Source organism: Empidonax traillii, unplaced genomic scaffold, assembly GCF_003031625.1.
Source record: "Empidonax traillii isolate 1590-97213 ecotype Southwest subspecies unplaced genomic scaffold, ASM303162v1 scaffold41:size1892772, whole genome shotgun sequence".
Lineage (NCBI taxonomy): Eukaryota > Metazoa > Chordata > Aves > Passeriformes > Tyrannidae > Empidonax > Empidonax traillii.
Genome location: NW_020955234.1, coordinates 909,028 through 929,840, shown reverse-complemented (window position 1 = coordinate 929,840; position 20,813 = coordinate 909,028). Strand labels below are relative to the sequence as shown.

The 20,813-nt window shown below is 42.4% G+C and overlaps 1 protein-coding gene across 3 annotated transcripts in view; it reads left to right on the top strand.

Moving 5' to 3' along the window:
- MEIS1 (Meis homeobox 1) overlaps nucleotides 1-20,813 on the top strand; it is a 209,474-nt gene that overhangs the window by 177,389 nt on the left and 11,272 nt on the right. For all 3 annotated transcript variants that reach the window (XM_027878415.1, XM_027878414.1, XM_027878416.1), the window contains exon 9: nucleotides 8,259-8,335. In XM_027878415.1, the coding sequence (XP_027734216.1) occupies nucleotides 8,259-8,335 (77 nt within the window). The remainder of the gene's footprint in view (nucleotides 1-8,258; nucleotides 8,336-20,813) is intronic.

Genomic DNA, 20,813 nt, shown 5'->3' with positions numbered 1-20,813 from the left:
GTTCAAGGACTTTCCATGCCAACAAAGCAGCATTGCAAAATAGCAGCTTTATCTTTTCATTTCCTTCCTCAATGGTAGTTTTCTTCCTTTTCTTTTTCTTTTTCTTTTTTTTTTTTTTATTCATGTAGAAAACATAGAATAGAATGTAACCCCCCTCATCTTGGTGTTGAAGATGGGCACCTCGATGTGTTGGTTGCCTTGAACTCTCTTTGCATGACTGCTTGGTCCTCCATGAAAGAAAGAGGTTGAGCTTCTGGCAAAAGGCTTCCCAAATTGCTTGGTGGCTGCTCCTAAGGGTGCTACTACCTTGGAATATCTGCCTAAAGCTTCTGCTCCATCCAAAAGGTGGTTCATATTAGGGACCTGGCTGAATACAGCAACCCTCTGCCAACCTGATCACATAGGTGCGTGAGGTAGGGGGATGGAGGCGTAGAGGAGCAGTTTTATCCCTCACTTACAGAGTGAGCTCCTGATGTACCGAAGGCAGCCTGGGAAAGAGAGCAAAAAGCACAAATAAAGGCTTTAGGCTTAACTCTATGGGATTACAACTGCTGGCGATGGCTTTTCCCAGAGATTGTAGAGTTATTTCCGAGCCCACCTGTTTAGAAAGTCATTTGAGGTAGATAAGGACAGTGACTTATTGCTGAGAAAAGGCTTCTGGTTAGGAGATATTTACCTGAGCTAATCTGTCTTAGGCTGGCTCTAAAAACAACAGCAGTGCTTTTACAGAGTTATCAGGTAGTCAGGATTTCCTTTGGCGTGCCGGTGATATTTTTTTCTTCCTTCCCAAAAGCTGCTCACCTAGGGAAGGCTGGGGTTTGCCTTCCTGCCTTTCCGCAGCTGCCTGATAAAGATGTTGGCTTAACTGAAAAGCTGGGTTTCAAGGATGTGAATTTTAGCTCTGAGGCGGTTGGAAGTCAGATGATGCATTTCCTCAGTTCCTTTGGTGTCACTTGGATCTATGTAGTATTTCACTGTTTCTGGCTGTGTGCTGCACTGAAGAGAGTTTTGCTGATCTTTTGGATGAAATTTTTCTTTTCATTACCCTGTCCTTGGTTAGTTTTAGGCTGTGATAGAAAAACAATCGTGAATAACAATAATAATAATAACTGGGGCAGAGGATGGGAAAGCACGTTACCCATGTCACATTAGCGCAAATAGTCTTGATCCTGGAGCAAAAAATCCCTTCTTAAGTGTATTAAGATAAGTTAATGTGGATGTGCAAGCTCTGTGTTCTTGTGTGCACATACATACAGGCACTAAAGGAATGTTTAACATGGGAAAAGCTCCACTCAATTACCCAGGTATGGCATGGGAGTGTCTGCATAGACTCAGCTTGAACTGAAAACCAGTGGGAGCCAGAGTAAGCTCCAAACCCTGAGGTCTATCAGAGTGTCTCCAAAAGGAAATAGCAGAAGCACCATTGCTTGGACTAGCTAAAGCTCAACTGGAAAAGGGAGAGGGTAATAATATATGGTATGGAAGGAATAATATTGTAGCAGCCAGGAGATGGATTAGATGAGTTAAAAGGTTTTTCCATTTTCTGACTTCTGTAATATCCTGTGCAAGGGATGATCTGAACTTTTTTTCCTTAATGAGTGCTCACATTATGAGTAATTTGATGGGGCCACCAGAGAAGTATTGGCAGCGCATCCCAAGCCATACCATGTCTCTCCATCAGCCTTGGAAAGGATATTTATGTTAGTGAGTGCCAAAACTTGTTCACAGACAACTCTTGCAAGAAAATTATTTACAAAAGGGCAAATGGGAAAAAAAGAGAAGCTTTTTTTTTTTCCTCCCAGCATAACTCCTTCGTTAAAAAGGGTCACTGTTGCCAGTACCTCTTCTCCCTCCTCATAAACCCCCACAAAGAAAACCTCTCCTCCACCCCCCTGCCGGCAAAACCACCCCAGCCCCTGTTTAATCAGGTTGCACTGTGAACACACATTCAAATGTTAAGACTTCAGGGGTATTGGCTCTGTCTTTTACACCCTGTGTTTGCCTTAGAAGAGTCAGACTCTGCCTCCTTTCCTCACCTCTTATTTTTTGGCAGGGTTGCCAAAGCAGCCTGCAAACCCTTTTGTAAGGCAGCGTCTCAGAGCCCCATCTCATAGGAAGGGGCTGATGCAGAAGTCAAGAGGCGGAGTGTGGCCTCACCACGGTGATAAGGGCAAGTTGTAGCAGTGCAGCACATCCAGTCAGATTGCATGTTTTGATGCATTTTTGACTTTAAAAGACCGAGCTCATTTGTTGATTTTGCTTTCATAGTTTGCAGTTCAATAACTCTGGCAGCACCAGGATTTATTAACAGTAACGTTATGAAAAAAACCTTACCGCGGGGATATTAAACTATTACAATAAGTTGAGGAAATATTTTCTTTTGAAAGAGGAAAAGGCTGGCTTTGTCTGCAGCATGACCGTGTCATATGGACTGTGTTTTCTTGCTGCGCTGAAAAAGCAACGAGGAGTTTGAAATGCCAAAGCCAGCTCGCACTTCAACAGCATTATCAGGCTGACTCACTACTCTCAGCCAAGGAAAAGACTGTGCAAACTTTGCACAGGCTTTTTCTCCACCCTCCCCCCCCCCCCCCCCCCCCCCCCCCCCCCGCCCAAGCCCCAGAGATGCATTTCTAATAAAACAACTTCCTTCTCAGTGTTTAGTATTTCCTCCAATGTGCAAGCCAGTCCCATGGGATAAACAGGATCGAGTTTGCAGCTTCCGAGCTGAATTTTTTTTCTTCTCCCCCCTCCTTAGCAGGTCACCTCAACTTGGCAACTTTTTACAGCCTTGCCTGAATATAAAGCAGGTCACAGGGATAGTCTATAAACCGATTCAGACAGCCTGCAAAATAGGCAAGGGTACTCCACGCGTTCTCTTTATCGCTCCCTCTCAACACGCTGGTGGCCGATGAAGAAAGGAGGTTGCAGTCTTATGACTTTATGGATAGCGATCCAACCATTTTTTGGCTACTTTGCAAGTGCAGGAACCCCCGTTATTCTTTAGGAGGCCAGAATGTGTGAGGATCTAGGACTCGACTGCTATAAATTCAAGCTCTGTTCTTAGACTACACCATGCACTGCTTTTGTAATGCAAATGGCAGGCACAAAGTGTCCCTTTGATAATGTGCAGTCAGGAGACAAAAAAAGCATTCACTGCAACAGTAAAACTAATTCATAAAGCTGAGAGACAATAGGAAAGCATTATGGATATTAAAAAAAAATTGTAATTTCTCGTAGATCAACTTGATCACTAATGTAAACAGTTCAAATGCAAACCAGGAGAAGGTAGGGGAAGGGGAGAGACCCAAACGGCTGCACTGCCACCTTAGCTGACCCTCGACAAGTTTGAGTAAAGCAAGAATTTAGAGTTCAGCATAAAATCAATGTGCAGTTTGTCACTGGAGGGCTGAACCTTGGGCTTTATTCTGGGTACAGAGCTAGGCTGGATTTCTCTTCAGAAACTAGGAAATTACAGTGTTGGGTTTTGGTTTTTTGGGGTTTTTTTTTGCCTTTTTTTATTTAGACATAAGAAAACAGTTAATAAATGCTCCTGAAGGCGTACATTTCAAGGGGGCATTTTCTCTGCATCACCTACCAGAGTTTAGCTCAAGGTCATCTCACCTTGGTGCATTACACTGAGCTCTGGAGGAGGCAGAGGGCTGGAGGAAGGGGATAAAAGGACTTCCGAAATGGCCCTCCCGCTGCGGTCAGCCAAGCGACGGCGCTGCCACGATAAGGGTGAAGCTGGACGGTTGCCACAGCCTCCTTCTAACGTGGTATGAAACCTTTTGCTGGGGGATTGCTCCTGCCTCGGTGCTGGAGTAGGGCTGGCTGTCAGCCTTGGTGTTGAGCCGGTTTGGTGCCGTGAGGAATTAGTAACCAGGGGGGAGCGAGAAGGGGTGGTTTTGCCTTCCGTTATCTCAGCGGTGAACTCTGGGCAGGATTATTTTCCTATTTTTCTGCCGCGATTTGGATGCACTGCTATGGCAGGGAGGGAGGGAGGCAGCGTTTCTGATACCAGGTTGCAGATAAGATAAAGTCTGTCACTGTCCTGGCATCCAGCATTTGCTGCCTGGGGTGGAAAATTTGAGGAAAGGAGTACATTTGGACAAGGTGTAACATTAAGAGACAAACTTGGCCGCTTTCCATCTGTATCTACTGGAGACTTTACCCACCGTCTGTAGTCAAAGGTGATTAAAAAAAAAAAAGTCTTATTGGTTTATTTTTGCTAAAAATGCTCTCAGCTACATTCAGAAAGGGGCTTTTATTAAGACTGTTGCTTGCTAAATACCATTCATAAAACAGTGACGAGAAAATATGATGGAAACTTAGGTTTTTCCCTCTGTCACTTTGATTTCTTTGTTACCGCTAAAGCGACTGCTCTGACTCATATTTTGCATAGTTATTTTTACCTTTTCAAATGTTCCTTAACTGTTCATATTACCCTGGGCAAATCCCCCAGGGATAATTTTCATTTGCATGCAGACTTTGATGGTGTTATTAAGCAATCACTTTCTGTACTAAGTCATTATTAAAAGTAATACCACAGAGCCTCAAAAACACATTAATGGTGCCAAACAATCCGCATTTCAGCGCTAGATTTATGGAAGGGGAAAAGCACAAGGTCTCATATCGTTCAGTGGATGCTGCTCTGTAGTGCTGTAGCAGCAGCAGGCTTGATCAGAAAATATCAGAGCCAAATTCAGAGCCCTTATCTTGTTGTCAGCTTTATTCCCCTTTTTTTTTTTTTTTTTCAATTTTTCTTTTTTAACCTGATGGCTTCCTACTTGCTTTTCCCCTTGGATTTGCCCTTTTCCTCTGGCCTTGGCAAGAAAGCCCGTCTGCAGTCTTCCAGTATACACAGGCTGGGCTGGTTCTGGGAAGGAGGGTCAGCCTTCCCATCTGTAATCACTGTTTTATAGCTTTCACTCGAGGTGTTAATGCAGATCAAATGGAAAACACTCCAACATGAGTGTTACAGCTTCTCGTGCTGCCCTGCATAAGGTCCCAATCGTTAATTCTGATTATAAGACCTAAAGGTAATTCTGTTTGCTCTCCTAATGCATTGCAGCTCTCCCGGTGGTCCGGCGTCTCTTTTCTCCAATTCCCATCTTGATCAATTGTTTGCAAATAATTAAGCTTTTAAGAGATAATGGTAGGAGCTAATGTACACAACAAAGTAAAGGTCTCAAGTCACTGTTTATTGAACAGTTTGCTTTGATATCCCAAAGTGATCCAGAGCGATAGGTGGACTTGTCAGCTGGAGTCAGTGTGGTGGTTTTAGACATGCTTCCATATATATATTTATATATTTCATAGAATCATAAAATATCTTGAGTTGAGAGGGACTCATAAGGATCAAATCCAGCTTTCTGCTCCTCACAGGACTATCTCAGACAAAACCATTTGACTAATATATATATAGGTATATTTGTATACTTTATACATACTCATGCAAATATAATATGCCTGCATACACACCAATTTGTATACCCGTATCTATGTGCATGTGTCTTTATCCCTTTTAAACAACCATTAGGAAGCTTTGGGAAGGCACTTGTCGTTCTTGCACAGGAGGCACAAAGGCCAACAGCAACAGTTTCGGCTGAAATTCCTATTTCTTCATAAAATGGCAGTTCTCAGGGTTTCCCCCTTTCTCTCTGGTGCAATGTGATGTCTGCCTTTGCCTGTAGCACAGGCCTTCTGAGCCCTGTGGGTGGGAATGCAACAAGGCTTTGAATGTTTTTATAGCAACCTAGCCTGTGGCACGCTGATTCTTTGTCAAGTCATTTTTATTATTTTATTTATTTTATTTTTAGCCTACAAAGGAACAACTCGTACGATCCGCAGAAAGCTTATATAATAAGGATGCCTAGTGTTTAAGATTACTTTAAACCACACCAAATGATAGTTAAAAAACCTGCTGCATTGGGAGCCTTCAGCTAAGAGGGATTAGCTATGTGAAATCCCAGGCTGTCATGTGATTATGGCAATTACAGATTTATCATGAAATTAAAAGTTTATGCTGTACTAGGATATGAAGAAAAAAAATAATCAGATGACCTTAAACATACCACAGTTTGAGGAATTTGGGGGGTTGGGACTTTTAAAGCAATTAATTTTACAGTGACTGTATTATTCCGATGGCTAATTTTATCCAGTCTTGTCTATTTGGAAAAAAGTCCAGAACAATTGAAAATTGCTTAATGGAGACAGACTTCTCAATTCCAATAGCTAGAGGCTGTCTAGTAATTATTGCTTGCTGCATGAAATTAGACACAGTTTGTTCAATTACTTAAAATTAGATCACATGTAAGGTGGCAAAGCAAAATAAGAAAAAAAAAAAAAAGAATAATTCTGTCCTCGCTTGATAGCAAAGTAATGAAATGGGAAGTAGGCTGTGAAGATGAAAATGTTACAAATCATCTCTGTAGGTGGGGGTTTTTGTGTGGTTTTGGTTTTTTTTTCTTTTTGAAGGGAAGCAAAATGTTGTATTCAGATAGGTGGGCATAAGTCAAGTTTAACTGTTGCAGATGAATGTGTATATGTGAATGTGGACAATAAAATGCATGCTGTGTTTTTGCATGTGTGCAAATTACCTGTAAAAAACCAAGAAGTAAAATCCCCTTCCCTCTGTTTTTCACTTTGCAATTCTGGAGTTTTTTCATGTACATTTGGAACAGGGGGTGGTTTACAGGTGTGCAGGTTACTTGTGGGCTTCCTCTCAAGAAAACAGTATTTTAAAAAGACCTGAAAAATTCCCCTGTGTTTTTGGGTGACAAAAAATTCAAAATTCTCCTATGGAGCTGATGGCCACAGTGGTGGCCTTTGAAATGGGCATATCAAGTTAGGGGAAGTTGCTGGAGTTAAAACAAAAATTCCTGTTTGGTAACATGAGGTGATACAGGCATGGAATGTAACCATGGGATGTCAGACTGTGCTGTTTACAAGAATATATAAAATCTGCTAAATAGTTACGATACCAATAAGATTGTGGAATTTTATGAGGTTTTAAATTCTTATGCTTTACAAGGTTTCAGTTTACATCTCATGTAATATTACACTGAAGAATACATCCACAGAATATGGGAATGTTTTGGGGGGAAAAAAGGGGATGATTGTGTAACAGCAAATACTTTGTGACAATCAATTGCTAAATGGCGTTGGGATAGGTCTAAGCAGTTCTATCAAATTATCTTTATTGAAATGCTGTTAAGCACCTTGCAGCAGACCAGGTCTAAATCCAAGGTATGGGCATCCAGATTAGGAGCTGAACCAGATACTCAAACCAGGACTTTTCCTTGAAATTGTTACTTTTGCAATATTTGCCCATTTCCTTTTGGGACAGTGATATTTTTACGTAGAGGGAAAGGACAGAAATTGTATTTCTGCATTTCAAACTTGGCTGTGGTTTTTGCTGTTGATTTATTAAGCAATCTGTATTCATGCAGAAGCAAATTTTCTGAGAAAGCAAATCAAGTTCTCACAAGAAACTTAACTTATGATTGAATTTTAACATTATCTTCAATTAAAGCAGTATTTATTTTCTGTCTCTTAGGATTAGTGCAGCACAGCTATGTTAATGTCAGGCAAAAATGTGCTGATTGTTGACCTTGTGTTGGCCTGTGTTCAAAACCCGGGCGTTTGTTTATGTTCAGGATGCTGATCTTATTTGCAAATTATCTGGGGGCACTGGCAAGTTTTGCCTTCACTATCTCAGAAAACATCAGTGTATTTTAGTTTTACAGAGCAGTGCTTTATCACATTCTTTATTTTTCTGTGAAATACAGAAAAAAAGCAACAAAAAAAAAGATGATTTGACTCTAATCAGTCATTTGAGACAAGTACAAAAAACTTGCAGCTAATGCAACAAATATCCTTCTCAAGTATCAAGGTACTGTCAGTATCCTAAGCAGTTATTTCTCCACTTCACTAATCTTTATAATTGGCTTGTCTTTTACTGCCATTAATTAAGTGATGTAGTAGCCCATTAATAATTATAAATGAGTGACACACCTCAGCATTTTCACCTTTCAGTAATAGATGTCATGCTTCTGTTTTGTTTTGGTTTTGGGTTTTGCTTTTTTTTTTTTTTTTTTTTTTTTTTTTTTTTTTTTTTTTTTTTTTTTTTTTTTTTTTTTTTTTTTTTTTTTTTTTTTTTTTTTTTTTTTTTTTTTTTTTTTTTTTAATTTGAAATAAAAAGTAGGCCAAAAAAGTGCATTGTTTTAAATGTATATATTTATTTTGGTGTCTTATAGCACCCTTACCCTTCAGAAGAACAGAAAAAGCAGTTGGCACAAGACACAGGGCTCACTATACTTCAAGTGAACAATTGGTAAGTAATTTTCCTTAGTGTTTCTGTATGGCCCCTGGCACCCTCTGGCTTTGTAGTTTTGCGAAACACAGCTTGCCCTTGTTTTTTCTCTCCCCAACAGTTTGTTGATGCAAAAGGGATTTAGCCAAGTGAGTGGTTTCAGGTATAGTAACTAGGAGGTTTGCTACTGTATTTTATTTTCCCGTCACTTGGGCAGATTTCAGTGTTTCAGATCTCAAATTTTCGGTGATTCAGATTTCAGACTGCCATTTGGGTGCCAGTCCTTCTGGCTGGGAACGTGTGTTCTTCAGTAGGAAGGCATATCCATTTGCTGAACGTTGGTCTTGGAAGAGGTTCAGATGTTGAGTGAAAGAAAAGGGGCAGTTGGTCCCATTTCTGCCAAGTGTATTGTTATTTGGGGGTGCTGTCATGCTTTTTTATTGTTGTTGGTGGAGTTTTTCTTTTTGACTGACATCCTTGTGTCTCTTTATGGGTTTGTTTTAAAAATCTGGTTTTTGAAAGCCTGAATAAACTTTGAGAACAGTCTGGTCCTTTGCTACTGAAGTACAGTGTGGAGCAATTTTATTTATTTTTTCCAGCTAAGGTTTGGTGGAGCCCCTGATCTGTTACAGTAGTGATTTGTTTGAAGGAAATCAGGATTTGTGCTGTTTCTGCAGTGGATTTTGGGTTGCTGACTGTCCAGGGTGTGGTGAAGGCAACTAGTGAAAATTACTTGTGATTTAAGTGTCATACAGCAAGCAAACCTTTTTTTGAAAAAAGTGTGATTTATCACCCTTTGATACTGCATCAAAATGTAGGTTCCTCCCACTATCCCAGAACAAGTGTCATATTTGAAGTGTGTTGCAATCTAATACCTTGTAAAACTAAGTGTATCTAATTAATTGTCCTAATATTTTTAGATTAGTGTTTATGACGGGAAACCTTATCCTCTTTGAAGTAATACCCAGAAAATGGCCAAGGCAAACAGCAAGCCTACTGGGGAAAAGGGAGGGAGGAATGCCAGTTTGCAGACAAAAGTTGTTGTTTTTTTTCTTTTTTTCCATTCAATAAGTGTCAGAGATTAATATTACTGAAGCTCTGATTACATGGCCTAATCCATTTTAGTGAATAAATTTGGTCTTGATGTCCATTGCACCTACATTAACAAACCCTCCTCTCTTAGAGAGAGTAGGAGCCTATGGGAGAGATTTCAGATATATTAAACCCCATTACAGAAAATGTAATTTCTGTCAATATAATCCCATGTATTCTTCAATTTAGTACTTTAGAGATAACAAGCTACTTACAATATATTTGCCTTTGGAGGATTAATTTACAAAGTGCACTATCTGGGAGACGCAGGCGGGCTCACATAAGCATAGCTTGTAAGGGTTATCAATTTCTGTGACCCCACAGCAGCCCTGGGAGATCAATTTTTTGAAGCCCTTTAAGACGCTGAATAAAGGGAAATACCAAATACTTAGTGGATATGAAGTATGCTTCCCAGATACTTTTAGAAAGGAGGAATAAAAGGCACTAAACACAAAATTTATGTGTTATAAGGTAGCGTAACCTACAGTATTTTGGCTCGGCCAGGAAAAATTAGTGTTTGCCTCAGCTTTACATCCTCCAGCCTTCATCTGGGCATTACCCTAATATATATGGTTGTCCTTCAGTTCAACAATGGGAACTTTGGCCCATTGAGAAGTTGTGTATATTTGTCAGGGTCTTATTTAACGATGAGGTAGACTTGAGGGTGCGCTGCGTCTGCGGGGTCCGGGAGTGTAGGATTCAATGTGGGCAAGTGTGTCAGTTTAAGATGGCCCTTCAAAGAAATTTTTCAAGGTGATGAACGTGGGATGCCTTGAACTAAAGCTGTTTGAATTTCTCCCAGGTGACTTTCCAGGGTGTTTTTTAGCACTCATCTCACCTCAAATATAAGAAGTTTTTACTTTGGCTTTGTGTCAGGTGTGTTCTTGTAAGTTCCTTATGTGCTAGTTAAAAAAAAAAAAAGGAAAAAAAAAGAAAAAAAGGAGGTCAAATACATTATAACTGAATCCTTGTGGATGTAGGGCAGGCTTCCTCTGCTTGAGCTAGTTCAGTAATTCTGCTGTAGTGTTACAATTGCATAAATTATTGAGACAATTCCCCTTCTCTCTCCAGCAGAACAAGGATTCAACACTATGGAGGCAGTTGGGGTTTCTTAAATCACAGGTGGTGGGCAGAGATGCCAAAATCTGGCAATTCAGGCCCCTGCTTTTTTATAAGGAATGCTAAGGAACAAGGAGGCTGTGAAGCTGTTGCTGGAAGCGCAGGTTGCATGAGAAATACCCATCCATGAGGTGACCAATGAGGTACTCACTCCCTCCCAAATCCTGGAGGGTATGGGGCAACCCTCTCCAGGCCTTTGTTGAATCCCTTTTCTTCCAAGGCAGCGTGCAGAAGAAACTCTTCTTGCCTAAATAATTTGCTGCAGGGAAAAACTAACATATCATTTCTGGTTAGTTTTGCCTTTCTTCAGCAGGCTCATAAGTCATTCAGCCACAACTCGCAAAAAAATTTTTGCCTTCCTTCTTAGATTCTTCCAAACTTGTTAACACACATGTACATTTTTGTATTAATGATGAGTCATTGTAAATCACTGTTGCAGAGATTAAATAAAATGCTGAAGGGCAGGCTGGGTGCAGATCAGTCATAAATTATTGGCAGCAACACAGCGTGTGGGAATACATGAAATGTGCATGAAAAACATAAACTCATGTCTGGTAGCATGGTCGTTAGCCCAGACTGGGAATGCTGGATTTTCTGGCTGGAATTAGAAGTTTGCCACAGAGCAGTCAGTGAAGAGAGCATTTGTTTTCTGCAGATTGAAAGCATTTGAACAATTTTTTTTTTTTTTTTTGTCATATCTTGAATGCCTTTACAGTGTGTGCTGGTTGCATACTTCAGTTCTGTGCCGTAACGAAAAAAAACGGTGCTTTTCACACATGGGCTGCCCGGTGCTGGGGCTCCCCAGGCTGAAGCACGTAACTCCTGTTGATGGTGGAGGAGTCACAGGAATGGGGTGATGATGAGAGACGTGCCAGAAAATGTATCCGCAGTAGGGCACATGTCTTTAAAAATACCACAGTCCCTTCACCATGACCCTTTTCCTTGGGTTCTTTTATTTATTTTAAAGTAATGAAATAACCCACGTGGAGGACCTTTTCCCCTCCCCCCCACACATGACAGCTTCACTTGTGAATCACCAGCATTGCCTTTTAGGACAATCTTTTTGCCTCGGTTGGATGTTTCTATTATGGGAAGAGGGAGCCTTTACCCTGTTGCAAAATAAAAATAAATCTCTGCCGTTCAGGTCTCTGTTGTGTTGGTTGTTTAACCCCACAGCAGTTTAGGGCTCGAAGCCTGGTAACATGAACTAGAAGGGGCACTTGTATGATCTTGTCAGCCTATATGGACACGGTAGAGACCTGACCAAGTACAGGTTAATAAGGTGCTTTTCCCGGGTGATAAAAACTGTGATTGAAATATCCAGGAGGTGTGAGCCAATCACTTCTTGTCTCAGCTGAGAGCCAGCTAGGCTGTATTGAACAATCTATACGGTTTTCTTGTTTACTACATCCCCCCTGAATCCCTTCCCATTAAGAACTAATAGTAAATAATTACTGGTAGTAGTCTGCAAAGAAGAGAGAGCAGTTCTCATCAGGGGCTGCACTAGGTGTCAGATGCTTGTTTATGTTTTAGAAAAGTCTCGGTACACACGGGTAGATGTTTGTATATTTGTGCCTATATAACCTCTCTATATGTGCCTGCCTATATGTGACTGTCTCTCTATTTAGAGTTATGTACAAGTGCACTGAAATTATCTTAAAAAAAAAAAAATTAGGTTTGAAAATTCAAATCCTTAAAGCTCCAGCCTTTATTAGGTGTTTCCATTCTGCTTTTTTTCAAAATACCCTTGTGCTATCTAGGGCACAGCCCAGACAATGATGGAGCAGCTAGTCAATATTTTATCTTGCCCTCATTCTTCCGTGCTTCGTTTGTTGAGCTGTATTCAAACCGAGCTTGAAAATGGAATTAATAATTACTGCTGGGCTTTCCTATGGCACTTACTGCTGTAATACCCAAGTCCTTCCCTGACCTCCACGTGCTTACATATGCATACAAGGTGGTGGGTCTGCATGGTATTTTTACAGTTCCCCTATGAAGAGAAATAATAGCATTGTTCCAGTTCACAGGGGAAGAAGTGAGGCTCGAGGAGGTCCAGGTCCAGCACAGTCACAGGTTTTGGGTGGGTCCAGGGCTGCAAGGTGACTCAAAATGACAGCAAGTTATTCACATTTAAGGTCCAGTGATCATTGAGACTTCATGTTTCATAGAAACTCCCTAGTTCTGAGTGCTTTGGCATCTTATATTGCCAACCTGCAGTGTTGGGTATGGAGGAGAGATGTGAGAAATCAGTAACTGCTGGCGAAATGTTTGGGTTCAGTGATTTTTTCAGTACCTCTTGAGCAGTCCAAGGAAGCAGCAGAGCTGAATCCTCTTCTTCAGTGCAGCATTTGGCTGCATTAACCAGGACTGCTTTGCGTTTTTTGCTGCCTTATTCATTAAACTTTGTCAAAGTTTATTTCCTGTAGAAATCAAACTTTTTATGTTATAATGCCCTGACTTGTTCTTATAACAGACATAATCATCATCGGGGTGGTTGAGACATTGAGCTCGATCAAAACTGGTAGCATGAGCTGGTAACTGAACTGTTTGCATAGAAACACGTTAAAAGCTAGGGTGCAAACAGCTTTAATAATATGGCTTCCTAAGTCTTGAGTTCTTGATTTTACATCCATGGCTTCTTTAAATGTCAATGTTATGTATAATTTCCTAGGCTTGCAAAAAAACGCAAACCAAACCACAACCAAACACACTGGAAAAAAATTATCAAATCATGTAAATTTCCCTGATGTCATTCTTAGGGACAGATGAAGTTAATTTTACTGAACCTTTGTAAGGAAGAAATTTTAAAAGGGTTCCAAGACCAGCAAGGAGATGAGTTTTGAAAACTCAGAGATGGGCTTGGGATAGGAAGACCTGACCACCTTACTGTATGTGGCACAGTCAGCTCAGGGCACAGACACACAGAAATACTTTATTACTCTTTCAGCATCCTCACAGCTCTCCTAAAGCAGGAAATTTCCTTCTACCCCCATTTCTTTGCTGGAGGTGAGGACAGTGGTAGAGCTTTGCTGCAGTAGTTGCGTGGGGCAGGAGGGGAAGCGCTCTGCCATGGCACGGGCAGGCAGGGTGGCGTGGTGGGGACAGGAGGATTTTGCACTTCTCCCTGGAAGTGCTCCCCAGGACCCAGCAATGGACGGGGAGCACCACTGGGAAGGGTGTCCTGTCCATCTGCTCGTCCTGGCCTGCAGATGGTGGGGTTACGGATGGAGCAGATGGGGGGGATTGCAGACTGGGAGATGCAGATGGAGGGCGTGGGGGAAGATGCTGGTGGGGCAGATGGGAGATGCAGATGGAGGGGTGCAGATGGGGCCAGATGCAGATGGGGCAGATGCAGAAAGCCCCTGCCCACTCCTCCACGGAGGTGCAGGGGAAGGAGGAACAGCTGCATGACTTTCCACCTTTTGGGAAACAGTCCCAAGCCCCTCTTTTCCCGCTGTAGTTTTTATATCATAGCATGCCAGAGGTTTGGTGCATCTAAAGCACACCCCAAACAACCCCAAATCCAAATGATAATGTTGCCTAGTGTTTCCCATTTGTTAAGCCTGGTGTCAGCCCCTTGAAACGAATGGAAAGGCTCCTTCATGGGGCTGGGCATGTAGCATAAACATCATCTTTCCTCAGTTCCTTCGCTGAGGGTGATATTCACCCCGAGCAAAAGGCCAGCACATGACCAGTGCACCACTTTAGTCCCACTTAAGCACTATTTTTAGGGTGTAAGTGGGGGAGGAGGCCAGCAGGGAGGGAGCATAGCAAAGGCAGGTGCTGGTCCTATATGCAGGGTTGGATTTTCACCCCTGCTGCCTACCACATTGCAGACTACAATAAATAGGGAAATACTCAGTTTGCCACTTTGCAGAGCACGTCGTACACAGGGGTCTTTAGTCCTTGGCGAGTAAAATATCTCTTTGTTTTCAGATGTATCTATTACTGCTTTTGTTGCAGTAAACAGATTAAATGAGAAAAGGTCAAGATGCAATTTGAATCTGTGTAAGAACATAACAAATACTTTTCTGAGTAATCAGATATAGTAAATACAAGTACTTATTTACTTGTAAATGTTAAAACATTCACAAATTATCCTCTCGACTTCAGAAATACGAACTTAACCATCAGATTGCGGAGAAAATTTACTTTTCTTCTCTATGTGATTCAAGAATATGTATACAGATGTTATTTAAACACTGTTGTGTTAATGGGAATACATGTGAAAGCAGGAAAAAATAGGAATAAAAATATATTTCACATTTAACAAATACCTATTGTTTGATGTTCCAGAGTAATATAGGACAGTAGATGTTTTCAACATGAGAATCATCCCCCTGCAAAAAAAACCCACACAAAGCCCCAAGAGAACTATTTTAAAAAGTATCTTGCTGGGTGAATTGTTATATCGTTCGAGCAGTTCAGAATGTGTGCGGTAAATTAGCTGTTCTAAATGTACCATGTGCTGGATTTTTCAAGCAGATTTTTACATTTATGTTTTCACTAAGTCTTAGCTAATTGTTATGCCTTTCACCTTGAATGCCAATTGTAATAATAATATTACATCTGCAGTCTATTTCTCTGTTCTTAAATTACAGCAATCAGGAATACTCACTAGGTAAAATCCTGTATAGTTACTCATAAGAAAATATTGAAATCAGATGAAAAAATGTTTAGCTTGCATATTGCCTTAGACAGCCCTGGAGAGCTGCCAGGCAGTCAAGGTATTATTAGAAAAGCTGAGCAAATAGCTTACAGGGAGAAGAGTTGTGAATGTAGAGCCATCAGGTACCATTGGATCACTGGATTTTAGGCTGGTTTTGTTTTGTTTTGTTTTGTTTTTAAGTTCAGTAAAGGCATTTAAAAATACAGCATGGCAGTTTGCACATGCTGGGTTTGGTTTTGGCACGTGGATATAAGGAGTAAATGGTAGAGTTTTGGCATGACACATGAGTGTTTTTCCAAAGGGGTCAGGTGCTCAGAGAAGGCGAGAAAAGAGTTTTCTTGGAAAAATGCTCCCCTTGGCCTCCAGGCCTTCAGGTGGAGCAGAGGATGGAGAGCTGATAGACCCTGGGTTTCTTACTCAGTCCAGCCTTGTCAGTCTCCACACACCCCAAACTGCCCCAAAACAAGGGTCACCCCTTTCAGGAGAACCAAGCAAAAATGTTTCTGGCAGCCCCTGGATTCAGGCTGGGGAAACCAGCAAAGGAAACACCATTTACTTCAAAATCAAATGTTGAATCATTTTGCACGAGCTAACAGACTGATTGTTGGCACCCTGAGCATTGAGAGAAAAAGCCAAAACTGCTGTTATTTTATTCACATAGATGCATTTTTTAGAAGGAGAAAGGTTGATTCCCACTGCAGAGCATCATACAAACAGGATTTACCTGCCAATAGTGTTGACAAACAAAAGGTGCTTGGTGCTTGAGAATTTAATATACTGCCAAAAAATCTCCTCCTTTCCCTCTTCTGGGGCAGTTTTGTACCTGAAAACTTTTTTTTTTTTTTTTTTTTTTTAACTTGGTGCATTAATGTTCTGTAACTAATGCGATGTCATGTGCCAGGGAAATAAGATGAAACAGCCCCATGCAAACACTTGGCACTTGCTCTTTTCTCCCCTCCTGCTCTAGCTTTGCCATGCAGGATCAGGGGAGGGCTGAGAATGCCTTGGTTGCTACTTTTTATTTACAAATACTGAGTTTCAGCTGTGCACCCTCTCAAAAGAAGGGTTTGGCTTTAAAAAATACCCATCCAGGACACTATTGTAATGTGGAAATGCTGCTTTGCAAGCAGGAGGAGGGCTTTGTCTCTGTAAATAGAGGTCTCTCTGGTTTCTTTTTAGTGTGAGAGATACCCAAGATACATATATATATAAATAAAATTGAAACTATATGCTCTGAATATGTGAAGAAAAAAGACAGAAAGGAAGAGTAGTGGTTTGTCATTGCTTTGCAAGTCAGGCTTTGGCCTATTCATGTCGTAGTTATCTAAAGTGTGTTTACATATAGTTTGCCTTTCTGGTATTTTGGGCTTGCACAGACCTGATCTCCACCTATTTTGTGTCAACAGATGCTGAGATTGGTGTAGAGTGGTTAACCATCACGAACTGAAACACCAACATGTGGAGAGAGGTGCCCTCAGAGACCTTCTCTCACACTTAAATCAGACTCTTGCCCTGGGCTGCACCTGCAGAAAACAAACTGCCTGGTCCAAAACTCAGCCTGAAACAGTAAAAATGGGGCAAATGTTTCCTACTTCCTGGTTAAGCCAATTTTGTCTTCTCAGAAACGAAACACAGCCAGAGGGGCAGGGCGAGGACGTGCTTTTGAGGGCGTGTGTTTTGCCCTGCCTGCCCTGGAACGATTTTGGTGTAAATGATGCATGGCTGGCTACACCAGCCTTAGCGCCAAGGCCTCTGCCTTTAATTTGACTTTTCAAAAAGAAAAGAAACGGCAGCAGATGCTGAAAAAATATTCCTTCCGCAGTTCTTCAATGAAATCTAGGTCATGTAACAGTTTCACGGTTTTGTTTTTTTTTTTTTTTTAATCTGCCCAGGCACTGTAGTCCTTGTGGCTTTTTTGGCTACGGATAAAGTGTGATACCAATAGCTGCTCTTGAATTCAGATTTATCCCAGAGTCGTCCAACCTCTCACCTGGTTTATAAAGGTGGTTTATACCATCTGGGGGCTGATCTCTAAGCTCTCTGCGTCCCATGGTCTCACAAATTCTTTTAATCTTTGACATTCCTCTGACCTCCCTCTGTGTGTTTTGTTGGTGTTGTTTTCTGACGGTGTCTTTTCTTCTGCCCTGAATAAAACGCTGTCAGGAGTAGGATTATAAGCAAAATGAATTACTTCACTTAATGGGAAATTATGTTTAGATAAAGTAGATTACAAAGTAGGCTATTAGTAGTGGTTAGAAAACAATGTTTTGAAGTAGGATGTCTTGGGGCAGGGAGAGTTTGTTCAGAAGTGTGGGGTTGTTTTTCAGGTTGGCTGTGACTCAGAGTTGTATGTTTTGTGGCTTCTGGGGAAAAAAAAAAAAGGAATAAAGAATTCAAACCAGTTTTTCAGGTGCCCACATCACACAGAATACATCAGTGTTCTTGTATTTGTTGTCTTGGTTGTGGTGGGGAGGGCACAACCACAGGAATCAAAGCTTCCCTCAACATCCCAAATCAGTGTCTCGGGGTATTGCTCAGAGCCTGTTTCATGTGCAAACACTGGTCCAATATAGGAGTGTATTGTATTTTCTCTTTGGGGGGCCCAGGGGTGTTTTCCCCCGAAAAAACTTGCCAAGGCTTTTGGTTTGGCCACCCTGGACTTGCTTCTCCTTGTGCTACAGGCTGGAGGAGCTCCTCTAGGGTGACAGGGTATGGAATTATTTCATACTCCTTCAGTGGCCTTCTGTAGATGAGGAGACAGATCATTTGTCACACCCTTCAGTGAGCGGGAACACATTTAAACCAGCAGCCTGATGTGGGAGCAGCCTTTCTTCTTTCATTTGGGCTGGAGGACCAGGCACTGCTTCCAGCTCCCATGCTGTATGTGTGATGAGTAGGAATGAACAGGGAAAAAGCTGCTTGGACAAGGCTCCCAAACTGATGTATGGAAAAAACCTTGGACCTCAGGGAGGACCCCCTGTGTTTATAACACTTGTGGAACATGAGAAAGCTCAGATATCATGCAAGCACCTCTCATGAGCACTACATTCTCTTAGACAAGAGGTTATACTGAATTGACAATGGACATGGAATTGCTGGAATAGAGAGTAGTGTTTTCAAAGGAATAGCCAGTATTTTGCTATCATTTCTCACCTCTTCCCAGTGTAAATCCCTGCCATCGAGTGGGGCTCAGGTTGTTGGTTTGAAGTGATCTGCTGAAGAATAGCTGCTGGGTTGCACTGTTGGCGTGCACCAGATCAGGACCCGAATTACAGAGTCTAGACAAGCTCTTCTAAAGGACCAGGTGGAAAGCTGCCTTTCAGACCGTCCTCGGAGCTTTGAGGAAACACTGAGGTGGGAGATGTGCATCTCAGCCTGGGCTGCTCTCAAAGCTCGTAGGCTGCACACCCTCTGTTATGGGCTGTTTTGTGGGAGGCAAGGTTTTGCCTGGTGGCGTGTTGTGTGCCCAACCACAGTGCTGTCCTGGGTGGGAGTTAGAGCAGCCCTAGTGCTGCTCTACTAGATGAATCCTTGCCATATTCCTTAAAGGCTAATTGTGGCACATGGAGATCAGCAGAGTACAGCTGCACTGGGATTTAGGAGCAGGGAAGAGACGGGAGGTCAGCTCCACTGGCGCTTTGCCATGTAAAGATTTCCCCTTACATCATCTGGCTGCCAAGGGCGAGTTTACATCTGCCTTACACCCTGAGGGAATTGTGGTGTCAGGGAATGAGGTTGCTGAGAGTTCTCCCCAGCGCAGCCGAGACCTGCAGCGTGGCTGGTGCTCTGACTCCCTGGCATCGGCGGGGAGACGTCTGAACACCGGGCCTGGATTTTCACCGGAAACATTCCACGTTGGCAAAGATTTTCGGGGTGGGATATGGGAGTGAGAGGGGAGGAGGAGAAGGAGGGCATACCAGAAGGGCCAACAGCAACTCACCTGTGATGTAGAAGGGCACAGGAGATGGGTAGAGCAGGGAGACGTATCTCCAGGGAGCCCTTCCCCAGGCACATTGGCTCTTCACTCCTCTGCAGCGAGTGCCTTCCTTAATTTTCATTCAGAACTAGCCAAATAAATACAAATAGGTTTTAGCCCCATTTTGCTGGGGAAGAAGGAAAATATTGCAAGACAGGATTGTTTCCTGCCCAGCTTTCTCCTAGAAAGCCTCACTGAGCAGCCACAGCCATGAGCCCTGCAGAGACATGGGACTAGGGGAGCATTTTGACCAAGGGAGGAGCAGGGCCAGGAGCTTGTGGGTCCCAGCTTGATGGAAAGCCACCAGCTGTCCCTTCTGCATCCAGAGCACAAGCCACCACCAGGCTTGCTCCTACCCCAAGGCGGTCACCATGTCTGCGTGTTTTCCCATAGGGCTGGTAGCGACAGGACAAGGGGGGATGGTTCTAAGAGGGTTGGGTGTAGATTAGAGATTAGGAAGAAATTCTTCACTGTGAAAGTGGTGAGGCACAGAAACAGGTTGACCGGAGAAGTTTTGGATGCCCCATCCCTGGGAATGTTCAAGGCCAGATTGGATGGGGCTTGGAGCAACGCGGTGTAACAAAAGGTGTCCCTGCCCATGGCAAGGAGGGGTTGGAACTAGATAATCTCTGTGGTCACTTCCAGCTCGAACCATTTTAGGATCTTATAATCCTATGGTGGTGGGGTGCTCCCCCAAATAGAGTCTTTTTATTTGGAGGCAAGGTATGTCTAGCAGTGACTTGAGAAGAAAGCTGGTATGGAGCAAGATGGGAAGGCTCCCAAGCTTAAAGGCTCGGGAGGAGAGGAGGTGGCCAAAGGTAGAGCTGGTGCGTGCTGGGCCGGCCAATATGTAGGGCATAGCCGGCTCTCTTACAAGGAGCACATACCTGATCTCATCTCTCTGCTTTCTATTTTTGCCCTCGATATGCTCACTGCATTAGCAGACTTGGCTTAGGAGGGATTCGATAGCACGCTCCTGCTCTAAAGCAACTTTTCTGAATGCACAACATGAATCCTTCATTGGTGGGGTCACATAGTAATGCTTGAAGTCAGAAGCTATTTTTAAAACTAAATTGCAGAACCACACATGGCTTTCATTAGTGCTTTACATCAAATTTGTCAGCTAATTAGTGGTTTTTCATCGCTAGTTTTTTGCATAGTATTTTATTTATTTGCTTTTCAATATTGTCTTGCGACAAACCCCTCAGCCCTATATACGGTCCCCGGCACTGGTGCTGCCAGAAGAGGAGGGAGGAAGAGAAGAGTTTGCAGGAGACCTTTCTGATCCTCCTGATGGATGGACTCTCTGTGTTCAGAGTGTATTCCAATATTACGTGTCTGGAGTGGGCGGTTTGCAGACCGTGTACTCTCTTCCCTCCCTACCTCCATTTAGTGTTGTAAATGATGTATTGCAGTCCTGAACTGTCTTCGGTTCGGAGGAGGAGGAGAAACCAAGAAAAGTTGCCAAACATGACTTCATAAGGTTTGACTTTAAATTGAAAAAAGTTTCTTGAGTGTCTCGGATTTTTTTTTTTTCTTTACAAATAAAGGGAGTACAGAGAGCATGGATTGCTAATGACTGCTAGTTATGGGTCATTAAGCTCACTAACTGACTTCGAGATCAGAACTTTCTAATAACAGCA